Genomic DNA, 11,053 nt, shown 5'->3' on the forward strand with positions numbered 1-11,053 from the left:
AACGACACTCGCACACGGATCCTCTACGCCGCCTTGCTCACCTCTCCATCGTTAGCCAGAATCAATGGCATATGTTGTGACAATACCACGACAAGAACTATGGTGGTGGTGAGAGTAGGAGAAGAAGATGCAGGTTGTTGGGTGACACCACTGTTACATCTATGTTGGATTCCAGGGCCATTAATTCTTTCTCGAGCGACAAAGAAGAAAAAAAAACAAAAACTTTGCATTGGTGCAAGTCTGACTCGCCTCGCTCAAGGAACACGATGTGTGCATGGCAATGTGGGCAACGAAGGAGGAGCACATATATAGTACCACTCTTCTCCAACGATGGTAAGCGACCAAACCTCTACAATTCATGAAGTTCAAGTTACAACGTGTGAAGTTGAAAACTTGATTCCATCATGCACCCATGAAGCTTGCTTGAATCTAGCTGAAAGTTGATAATTTGTAATGGAAGCTAATTGGTAACTAAAAGTTGACTTTGTTGCAGTAAAAAATTGAGTTTGAACCAAGTACTACTCCTTTTTACTCCAAAGCATTCCATGCCATACCGTCACGGCCACGTGCCACCGCTGAAGTCATGGGCCCAATGAGCTTGCAGGAAGAGTAGGTACAGTACAAAAACCAAGCCAGGACGAAAAGAAGCAACGGGCACGACCATGACTCGAAAAGCCGCGGGAACCGAGGAGACACAGGGCAGCGCAGAGCAGAGGCAGCAACCTCGGGCTTTCCAACCTTCACTGCTCCCTGCGCTCCTGCCGCTGCCGTGCGGACTAGCATTGGCGTGCCTGTAGCGGCCGCGCGTCCACATCAATCAAAACTCTCGCTCGCGCGCCTTCGGCCAATTCGTCCCCCGCCCCGCCACACGCCGTGTGTCGCGTCTCTCTGCCCCGTTCTTGCTTTCCCCGGACTCCGCCTCTCCGCCGCCGCGGCGCTCTGTTTCCGCATTGGACGGCGATGGCGCCTGAGGCTGGGGAGTGGGGGTGGATGGCGGCCGTGGCGGCGGAGGAGCTGGCGAAGCTGGAGGCCGCGCACCCGGGCCGCCTCGGCCCGCTCAAGGACGAGCTCAAGCGCCTCGTCGCCGACCCCGGCTGGGACGACGCCGACGCCTTCGCGCTCGCCTCCCTCGAACCCACCCCTTCCCCATCATCCTCCCAGCCCGCTGCTGCTCCCTTGGACCTGTTCACGGAAGGTGCGTGCTATCCTTCCCCCCATGTACTAATCCTGCCGCAGGACCATCCATGAACTGACCATCCGTGCGCGGCTGCAGAGTCCTCGACCAACAAGAGGAAGTGGTGTGACGGCGGCGGCTCGGCCATACCGGAGCAGGGGAAGCGCCGGAGGAAGAGCGCGCCTCCGGTGCTGGTCAGGGACAGGGCGGACATGGCCATCGACCGCGCCAAGAAGTGCCTCAAGAAGATCCGCGCCATCAAACGGAGCCTGCTCGGTGGCTTCGTCAGGGAATGAATGATAGCTAGGGGCGAAATCTGATGGTAGCAGTAGATTAACGCAGATAGTGGGTGCAAAATAGGAATGTCCTTTCATCGATTGCCTTTTGGTTGTATATATTTACCAGTACTAATTTGTTGCCTCTCTGCAACTGGGAAAGTGGCATCATTCCGTTGATCTGGAGGTTTCTGCTCTTCTTGACGCTTCAGATACTATCAGCAATTCTCGTGATCTTCTTTGCGTTGATCTGATCCGGTTTCATCTGAAGTAGGCGAGTGCATGCAAATCTTTGCAGCCGTAGCCCTTTTAGTGTTCTGGCATAGTAATTCAGCACGGAGGAGCCTGAATCTCCATCGCAAAGGCGAGAATGTGCTTACAGAGCACAGACATAGCGGAGAGGCAGAGAGCTCTTCTCCATTACCATCTACAAACGCTGTAATTACTTACACTTCGAATTGTAACGTACTGTCAAGTAAATACATGCAAATCATGCTGCATAAGTACTCTGTTGTATCCGGAAATTTTAAAAGGTTATTTAACCAAATTTCAAGTTGTTTCGACTACTTTTCGGTCACTCCTAGTTCAGCGAGCAAAGTGGACTTTTTCTTTAATCTTTTGTAAAGGGGATTAAAACCCCAGCTTCCACATCGGTTGATGCATAAAATCTTTTATTGCAAAGTTTAGAATTCACCTTCACGATATGCTTCATCCGCCTTTTGGAAGACATTTGGATAGATTATTAGGGGGGCTGGGACCTGCTTCTTCTCAGCATCAAACGCCTACTTGTTGCATCTAGGACATCCGGAAGCACCATTAGCTTTTATGTTGAACTCCTGCTGTAAGAAAGAGAAGTAAAGGGTGCTTCTTCAGCTTCTTCTCCACAGCAAACTTACAAGGGACATGATCCAAAGAACAACTATCTTAGCGCTAGACCGGTTTATTACAAGCTAATTAATGAATACATCTTGTGGATGGTGGATTATCTATCCTTCAGTATGCTGATGACACAATTCTTCTTATGGAACACGATTTGGAAAAGCTCGAAATCTGAAGTTAATTCTAACAGCATTCGAGTAATTGCCTGATCTCAAAATTAATTTCCATAAAAGTGAACTGTTCTTTTCGGTGATGCCAATGACGATGCCAACATTTACGCCGACTTATTCGGATGTGGTATTGGCTCCTTTCCGATCAACTATCTTGGTATTCCGATTCATTATCGGAGACTGACGTTGGCAGAGTGGAAACTCGTCGAGAAAAGACTTCCGAAGCGGTTAAACAGTTGGAAAGGAAAGCTGCTGTCCCCCAGGGGGAGATTAGTTCTCATAAATGCAGTACTATATGATATCTTTTTTCCATCTATCCAAAGGATTATCTACGTTCAAGATTCTTTTGAACACTCCATTTATTAATTGAGGATGGTATATGGCAACAATTTTTAAGGAAAAAGTATGTGGGCTCAAAAGCGTTATCTCAGGTATTTTGGAAACCTGGAGACTCTCACTTTTGGGCTAGCATTATGGTAACTAAGAAGCATTTTTTCCCTTTTGGTTCGTTCTCCATAAGAAATGGGGAGGAGATTAGGTTCTGGGAAGATAGATGGTTGGGAACAACTACTTTTCGGGAACAATATCCAGCTTTATACAATATTATTTGTTATAAGGAAGATGCCTTGCAGAAGGTTATGAAAACTTCTCCTCCCTCCATGACGTTCAGGCGTGATCTAATTGGCCCCCGATTGATTAGTTGGAATGAATTGCTACAGAGGTTAGCGTCAATACAATTATCTGAGGGGACTGATGAATTCCGATGGAGCCTCACCAAGAACGGCGTTTTCTCGGTTAATTCATTGTATAGGGTGCTTACCATTCCTAGTCAACCGGTTATCAATAATAAGTACATTTGGAAGATGAAGATACCACTCAAAACGAAAGTTTTTGCATGGTACCTTCGTCGCGGTGTGATTTTAACCAAAGATAACCTTGTTAAACGCAACTGGCACGGTTGTAACAAATGTGTTTTCTGTCATCAAGAGATACTAAAATATCTTTTTTTCAACTGTAGGTTTGCTAGATCTATATGATCAATCATTCAGATGGGTTATACCTTATACCCACCTCGTAGCGTTGCAAATATATTTGGCAATTGGCTAAATGGGGTAGATACTAGGTACAAAATGCTTATCAGAGTGGGCACGATTGCAGTCGTATGGACGCTATGGCTATGTAGAAATGACAAGGTTTTAAATGACAAGAATTCTTCACTCATGCAGGTCATTTACCGATGTACGGCTTTACTCGTTCATGATCGCCACTTCAGCGCTTGGAGGACCGAGACCTTATGAAGATGTCTACACGATTGGAGAACACGGCCAAGGAGTTTATTTCCTGACATGGGTGGCTGCATATTAGACGGATTGAAGCCACTGTAGCATAATCTAGTTTGGCTCTTTCGATCGATCTTTTATATTTTTTTCAGACTTGATACTTGAACGGCTGTGTACATCTTAGTTATGCAGAGGCTGGGTGTAATGCTTGAATATTTTGAGTAATGAAGCGCCCTTTATCGAACAACAATGATACTCCCTCTCTCACAGTTTATTAGGCCGGTTATTACAAATATTCGAACGAGTTTTATACAAGCCCAAACTATAATCGGGCTAAATGTAACATCAACAATAATGGGATGTTGTCAGCCCTCGTGATTTAGTGGGCCTCGGGTTTGTTGGACAACTAGGCGTGTCTTAGGCCAGGCGCGGAGCTGGCTGGTGGTGCACAGGCTTGGACATCTTGAGGCACCCTATGGCGGTTGTGAGAGACAAGCAATGGAAAGTGAGACATATGGTAGTGGAAACGGACCGCTAGGATTGTGGCTTGTGGGGGATAGCTAGGACCTCCTTAGGTCGGAGCGTGGAGCTGAAGCTCCTATCGGCGGTGTGCGCGGTGGGTGAGGACGGCCCCGTGGCGGTGGCAAGGAGAGCGCCGGATGACGGTTGGAGCTAGAGGCGGATGTTCGCATGGCACTACTGCATGTGGAGGTCGGTGAGTAGCAGGGAGGAGTGGAGAGGAGGCGGTGGGGAGGCAAGAGGATGACACCGGTGCTAGTGAGAAGGTGGGCGAAAGCTATGGGGAGCTGATTGGAGCCGATAGATGCGGTAGATCACCGGAACTTCTATCTTTTAGGGTGTTTTGCGAGTCCAAGCAGTGAAGCTTCTAGATACGTCTGCGTCGCTTTGACCTCCCGCTGTAAATGGCAATAACACAATCACCGGAAGAGATTGAGAAAAACAGCCTAGAACCGGTAATCGGTAACTCCTCTTGTAAAAAAAAATGAAACGAAAGAGAACGGGTAAACTGGAATCAAAGAGGTGGGAAAAAAAAAATCCACGCGTCTCATCACGACTGGAGTAAGGAAAGGATAAATTGTTCATCTACGGTACCCGAAGAAAATCTCAGGTGCGGTGAACTGATTAGCTTTTATATAGGGTATAACTAGCAGCTAAAACTTGTGTAAACAAAACTGATGGACGAGGCTAAACTTGGTTGTATCCATGCAAAACATCTACGCACAATGCTAAACGTGGATGTGCCCACACAAAACATCTGCGCGCGCTGCCGATGGTCTTGTGATGTAATTTGGTAGAGATGTTTTACATAGTACTCCAATATAATGGCCTGTGACTAGATTCCATTGATATGAAAAGAGTTTCAGACACTCCTTGCTATCTTGCAGTTGAGCAGCGCGTTGTCGCACGCCTCGGCCACCGTCTGGAAGATCCACTCGTCGCCGATGAGCCCGTGCACCTTGGACTTGTCCAGTTTCTTCATGACTTCGCTCCCCGGGTTCGCCAGCGCAATCTGCAGACGTATTTGTATCACAATTAAGGAAGTGTTGCTTAAACTAGGGAGATCTCGAGCGAATTAAACTAGTACTGATTCCACCTGCATGCTCTTCCTGTCTAGGCTCTTCTTGAGATCCTCAATCAGCTTCGTCCCGCTCGTGTCGATGCTGGCAACGGCTGCATAAAAAGATGTGATCAATCTCAACGTCGTCGCACTTGTCAAATTCAAGCATTTGAATAGTGTATATATATGAATATATGATTGTACAGAAGAGCCTGATGTAGACTTGAGAGTCGGTGCAGGAAGAACTCACCACCCATGTCCAGGACGATGCACTGCAGGCTCTCCTCACCTGCATCCTTGATTCGGTGCTCCTCCTCGTCGATCCACCGCGAGATCCTAAACCCAACATATATCAACCACTTCATGTTTTCGTATTCTGTACAGTGGATTGTGGTCTGATTTCACTCACCTCTCTCGCAGGTAGCTGGCATTGGCAAAGTAGATAGGCGAGTCGACGTGCAGCACGAGCACCCCAGGCACGGTCTCTGCCATGGTGTACTGGTCCATCCTTCTGTAGATGGTCGAGTTGGGCATGTTCCCGAGCATCGTGGTCCTCGGCCGCGCCACGAAGAGCAGGATGCGGAGAACCGATATCCCAACCTGAAGTCAGATAGTTTTTGGTCACCACACACCAATGTTTCTCTTGTAACCGAGTGCGGAATGGGCGTGATTAATTGGACGTACTGCGATGGAGAGACCGATCTCGATGTCGCCCAAGACGACGCCGAGGTAGACGCAGAAGTCGAGCTTGTCCACCTTCCAGAGCCGCGCGGCTGCCGGGAAGTCGATGACGCCCAGCATGGCCGACACGATGATGGCCGAGAGCACCACCAGCGGGGTGTAGTGGAAGAGCGGCGTCAGAAAGAGGAGCGTGATGGCCACGGCCACCGCCATGACGGCGTTCGACATGGCCGTCTTGCAGCCGGCGTTGACGTTCACGGCGGAGCGCGAGAAGGGGCCGGCGGTCAGGTAGCAGGAGGTGCAGGACCCGATGACGTTCATCAGGCCGAAGGCGATCATCTCCTTGTTGCCGTCTACGTGGTAGTTCTTGGCCATGGCGAAGCTCCGGCCCACGGCGATCCCTTCCTGCAGTGCATGCACACGCTAAGTACTTGTCTCCTTTTTTAACTTCAATTATATGGCCGGAGGGCGGCTTACCGCGAGCCCGATGAGGCTGGTGATGATGCCAGTCTTGAGCGCGACCATCATGTGCGGCGGCGACAGGATCAGGTTCTTGGCCGACGCCGGGTTTATGCCCTTGGCGAGGTTGCCAATCTGGACGTACGTTCAACAGAAAGGAAATTACATGTACTATTTTATATATATAGTTGGCAGTCAGTCAATCACATCGATCTTTCTTACTCCAGGTAGACGAGTTAAATTACCACTTGGATGCCATGGTTTTCCCCATGGGTGAGATACACCAGAACGCTTCCAACGATGAGAGATACCAGCGGCGCCGCCGCCGACACCCAGAAGAACTTGGGCCGCCTCTTGCTCTGTATATAGAAATTAAGAAAGATGGAAATTACTACCTAACACCTTGTGCTTAGAACAGGTACTCCCTCAATACTGGTTTACATACAGGGCAATTACGCACTTCGAGAAACAAATTTGACTACAAATTTGGGCAATAACATATATGATATATGCCACAAAAATTACACCATTGGATTTGTATTCAAAAAATATTTCCAATAATATAATGTTTGTGATATATATCTTATATTTTGTTGACCAAATTAGTAGTCAACTTTTTTCTCGAAATGTGTAATAGCCCTATAAACCGGTAACAATACTACCTCCATACTGGATTAATGGGCAATTACGGAGGAAGTTTCATTGAGGCTAGTCTTAGTGATATGACAATAGCTCTTACAGTATTAGAAGGAAAGAAGAATTAATGACCTAGTAAGAAACTTACGAAGAAGCGAGTCACGAGGAGGAAGACGATAAAGGAGCACCCGAGAAGCACGCTCTGCCATCGCCACTGTCGTCACAAATATAGCACACACGACATAAACATATTTGTCATAATCTGAACACGTGCAGTACGTAATACAAAATAGATGTACTGCTGTACTCCCTCCAGCCATAATTAATTTGCGTAGCTGGCTGGCTGCCAATTAACTGTTACCAGCCTCTCGAAGTTTTACCAAATAAGTTTAATTTGGTCGAGAGAGTAGTAGCAGTGTTTTTAACTTGCATGCATGATCGAGCAGGACGGTAAGAGAAACACTTTGCACGCGTCAAATGAAGAAGGAAACGTGTCTGACCATGTGGGTCTGCGAGAAGACGGCTCGCATGACGTCGACGACGTCGGTGGAGGTGGTGAAGTGCTGGAGGCCGAGGAGGCCCTTGAGCTGCTGCAGGCACACCACCGTGGCTGCGCCGCCCATGAAGCCGACAATGGCGGCGTGCGACAGGAAGTCCACCACGAATCCCAGCCTGAGGATGCCCAGTCCGGCCTGGAACACGCCGGCGAAGAAGGTGGCCGTGAATGCAAGGTGCATGTACAGCTCCGGGCTGTCTGCCGGCGACGCCTCCTTACCCAGCATCGCCGCGAACAGCAGGGACCCCACCGCCGTTGTGCCCACCGCCAGGTCCTTGGAGCTCCCCATCACCGCGTACACCAGCGCTGGCACGAAACTAGAGTCTGTATGTATACACAAATATACTCCATACGTCACGCCTGGAATCGATCGATCAACAATGTCACCTGTAATGATAACTGATAAGTATACTTACATAGTCCCATGATGGGCGGGAGGTCGGCGAGCTTGGCGTAGCTGATGCCCTGGGGGACGGCGAGGCTGGCGACGGTGACGCCGGCGATGAGGTCGGAACGGAGCACGCCGAGGGTGTAGGACGGAAGCCACTCCAGGCAGGGGAACACGTACCGGAGCGCGGCCGCGGCGCGCCGGCAGCGGCCTTCCTCGCGAGCCACGGCGCGGAACGGGTCGTCGGGGAAGAAGGTCTCCTTCAGGTTGGCGCCGAGGGTCTGGAGGAACGGCTTCGCAGCGGGCACCGGCACGCGCGCCGGCGCCGGCGCCGGCGCCGCCAGCTTCGGCACGTCGACGACCTGCATCCCCACCATGATTCTCGTTGGCGCTGGCTAGCGAACCTGAAGATAGTTTACAGTAAGTAGCAAAGATTAGTTGTCCACAGGCATGCATATAACCGAGTTGTCGTTGGAATTACTGTTGTGCTGTGTGTGGATGGAAATACTTTGGAGCTGTGCGCGCACATATATAGCCTGTCGATTACTGGCTAAATTAACTGGATACCATATGCGCACAAAGTCGATTAATTCCGGTCAATTAAACACATTAATTAGGTAAACCATCGATCTTGGCCATGTCGATAGAGATGCATCCATGGTTACGTACGTACGTACCTGCTGCAAGGAGGAGGAGCTGATATGAGCTCCACGAACGCCGACCGCCGGTGGGCGATCGATGCACCTACCGCTCCGCAGCCGCGGAAGGCGGTTCCCCGGCGAATCGTCGTCGTGGTAGTTGTTGATTTCACCTCGTTCCTTGCGAGATTTTGTAAGGGATCGCGCGATTCTGCTCTCGATATGTCGATGTGAAAAAGGAAAGCACGTATGTGCTGCGGATAACTATATATATAGACTACGAATACTCAAGGTCGTGTTACGATATGGATGGATACCAGATGAGAGATTCCGAGTGTTGGCCATGTGGTCAAAATAGGGTTGGATCTCCTCCGGTCCGGAGTCCGGATAATATGGATTAGATAGCTGCAGTTTCGCTTGTCCACGTACCGTACGTACCCGGGTAAATAACTAAATACTGCGTGCTCCCACGTCCCACATGGCCACATATCCCTAGTCGATCCCTCCGGCCCAATTTAGTTGACACGGCCCATGTACAATGATAACTTTATGAGAAACCTCTCACTGATTTAATTCTTCTTAAATGTGGTCCTCAAGTCAAAATCCAAAATCCCAATATTCATGTCCTGCGACGGAGCTCCGCCACTGTCCCACGTAGGAGCCATGACCGAGACAATTTCTCCGGTCAATGATCACCAGGTGGGTTTGGAGATCCCTATGCATTCCACGAAGATATGATCGTCGTTTGAACCATTATATGTTGAGTTATATTCCTTTTGTTCATTCGATACCGGCACTTGTCCAAGACATGATCGTTGGTATCGTTATACTCAGTTCGGTCTTGTTACTGACAAGGCTATTCAACTCGTTATGTGTGATTCCGTCCTCATGAACTAGTCATACACTGCACAACTTTATGGATGTAATCTCACCGAGTGGGCCCTTTGCATCTCTCCGTCACGCGGACAAACAAATCCTGCTCTTGATACATACATGACAACCCATCCCATTAGAATACCCAACAATACCTTTATGATCACCTTCTAACGGTGTGATGGTTGATGCAATCAAAGCACCTCCGGTGACAGTGATTAGATATGATCTCACGGTATGAGGATTGTGTCACTATGCTTTTATAAACATCATAACATTGAACTAGATGTGACTTGATTGTATTACAATACTTATGTTTTGGGTGTGTCCTTCATATCATTTATCCAAAACGATACGATCTCATTGTCAATGATGTGTGTGTCGTGGGTATATTTTATGGGTATATCAACGACGTGGTCTAGATCCGGCAAGCCCGGGTGGCCCACAGATGGTGGTGTGGCATATGGCCCATCGGGCGGCCCAGTTGTTGTTGATAGAAGATGGATGAAGTCCAGCCCAGGAACAGAAGCCAGATCCCAACCGACCTATGCAAGTAGGCGGATCCATGGAGGCCCATGAAGTATCCGGATCCATGACGCCATGATTAGGTCAAGGTGGATCATTGACGTGCACGACAATGTATATTCCGTAGTTAGGCATCTTGTATTCCGGCTAGGACTCACCGTGTAAAACCTAGATATGGGCGCCTATATAAGCCGGATCCTGGGAGTCCTAAAGGCACAACCACAACTCATTGTAACAACGCGAAAGCGCCTAGATAATTCCAGACAAGCACCAGTAGGCTCTGGTCCTCGAGCAGGTGTTCCGAAGCTGGGTAAATCGTGTACCACCGTCCCGAGTGCTCTCCGCCTTATGGCCCCCACTTCTTTCCCCCTCCGTGAGGATCCCTCCTCTAGGGTACCGTCGAGTAGACAACGACAGTGTGTCCATGATCGGGACACCTCGATGATGTGGGCATTACCCTTCGGGTAACCAATATTATGCTACCTCCTACGGCCCAACCAGGGGCCCATGAAGATCATCCACCGACCAAGGAGGGATGACACATCGGTTCCGAAGAAAGATTCTTGATGAACAAGGCAAGAAGACGAAGGACAAGGAAAGTTTAGACATAGAACTCTTTGTAATCTAGTCGAACCCGGACAGAACTCTTGGGACCTGGCGTGCAATATAAGGGCCGGGAGAGGGTCTTCCGAGGGACACATAATCACCACAGCTAGATTCACCACAAGTCTAGAGCTAGGTCATTAGAAATCTTAGCCTCTCGACGAGATCTTAGTCTTAGCCTTCGGCTACCCCATTGTAACCCGATAATTTCGATAATCAAGATCAAATAAGTAGGAAGTAAGGGTTTTACCTCAACGAGGGCCCCGAACCTAGGTAAATCTCTCTCCATGTCTGTTTGGTATCCGATGTCTCGTGTCAGCCTGCAGGATTCCGTCAA

General features: G+C 49.0%; 2 protein-coding genes across 2 annotated transcripts; one reads left to right on the top strand and one right to left on the bottom strand.

Annotated features, from left to right (window-relative positions):
- Positions 1 to 960: 960 nt before the first annotated feature.
- LOC124647512 lies at positions 961 to 1,470 on the top strand. Its single transcript, XM_047187444.1, has 2 exons — positions 961 to 1,195; positions 1,274 to 1,470. Exons 1-2 carry the CDS (start codon positions 961 to 963, stop codon positions 1,468 to 1,470), a joined length of 432 nt encoding a protein of 143 aa, XP_047043400.1.
- A 3,689-nt stretch (positions 1,471 to 5,159) lies between these two features.
- Positions 5,160 to 8,454, bottom strand: LOC124647513 (sulfate transporter 3.1-like). Its single transcript, XM_047187445.1, has 10 exons — positions 8,106 to 8,454; positions 7,634 to 8,013; positions 7,282 to 7,347; positions 6,743 to 6,856; positions 6,516 to 6,632; positions 6,042 to 6,443; positions 5,767 to 5,957; positions 5,608 to 5,693; positions 5,394 to 5,470; positions 5,160 to 5,309 (listed from the first exon to the last, which is right to left on the bottom strand). The coding sequence occupies exons 1-10, from the start codon at positions 8,452 to 8,454 to the stop codon at positions 5,160 to 5,162; spliced, it is 1,932 nt and encodes a 643-aa protein (XP_047043401.1).
- Between the last annotated feature and the right edge of the window lie 2,599 nt (positions 8,455 to 11,053).

Source organism: Lolium rigidum, chromosome 4 (genome assembly GCF_022539505.1).
Source record: "Lolium rigidum isolate FL_2022 chromosome 4, APGP_CSIRO_Lrig_0.1, whole genome shotgun sequence".
In the NCBI taxonomy this organism is placed as follows: Eukaryota; Viridiplantae; Streptophyta; class Magnoliopsida; order Poales; family Poaceae; genus Lolium; species Lolium rigidum.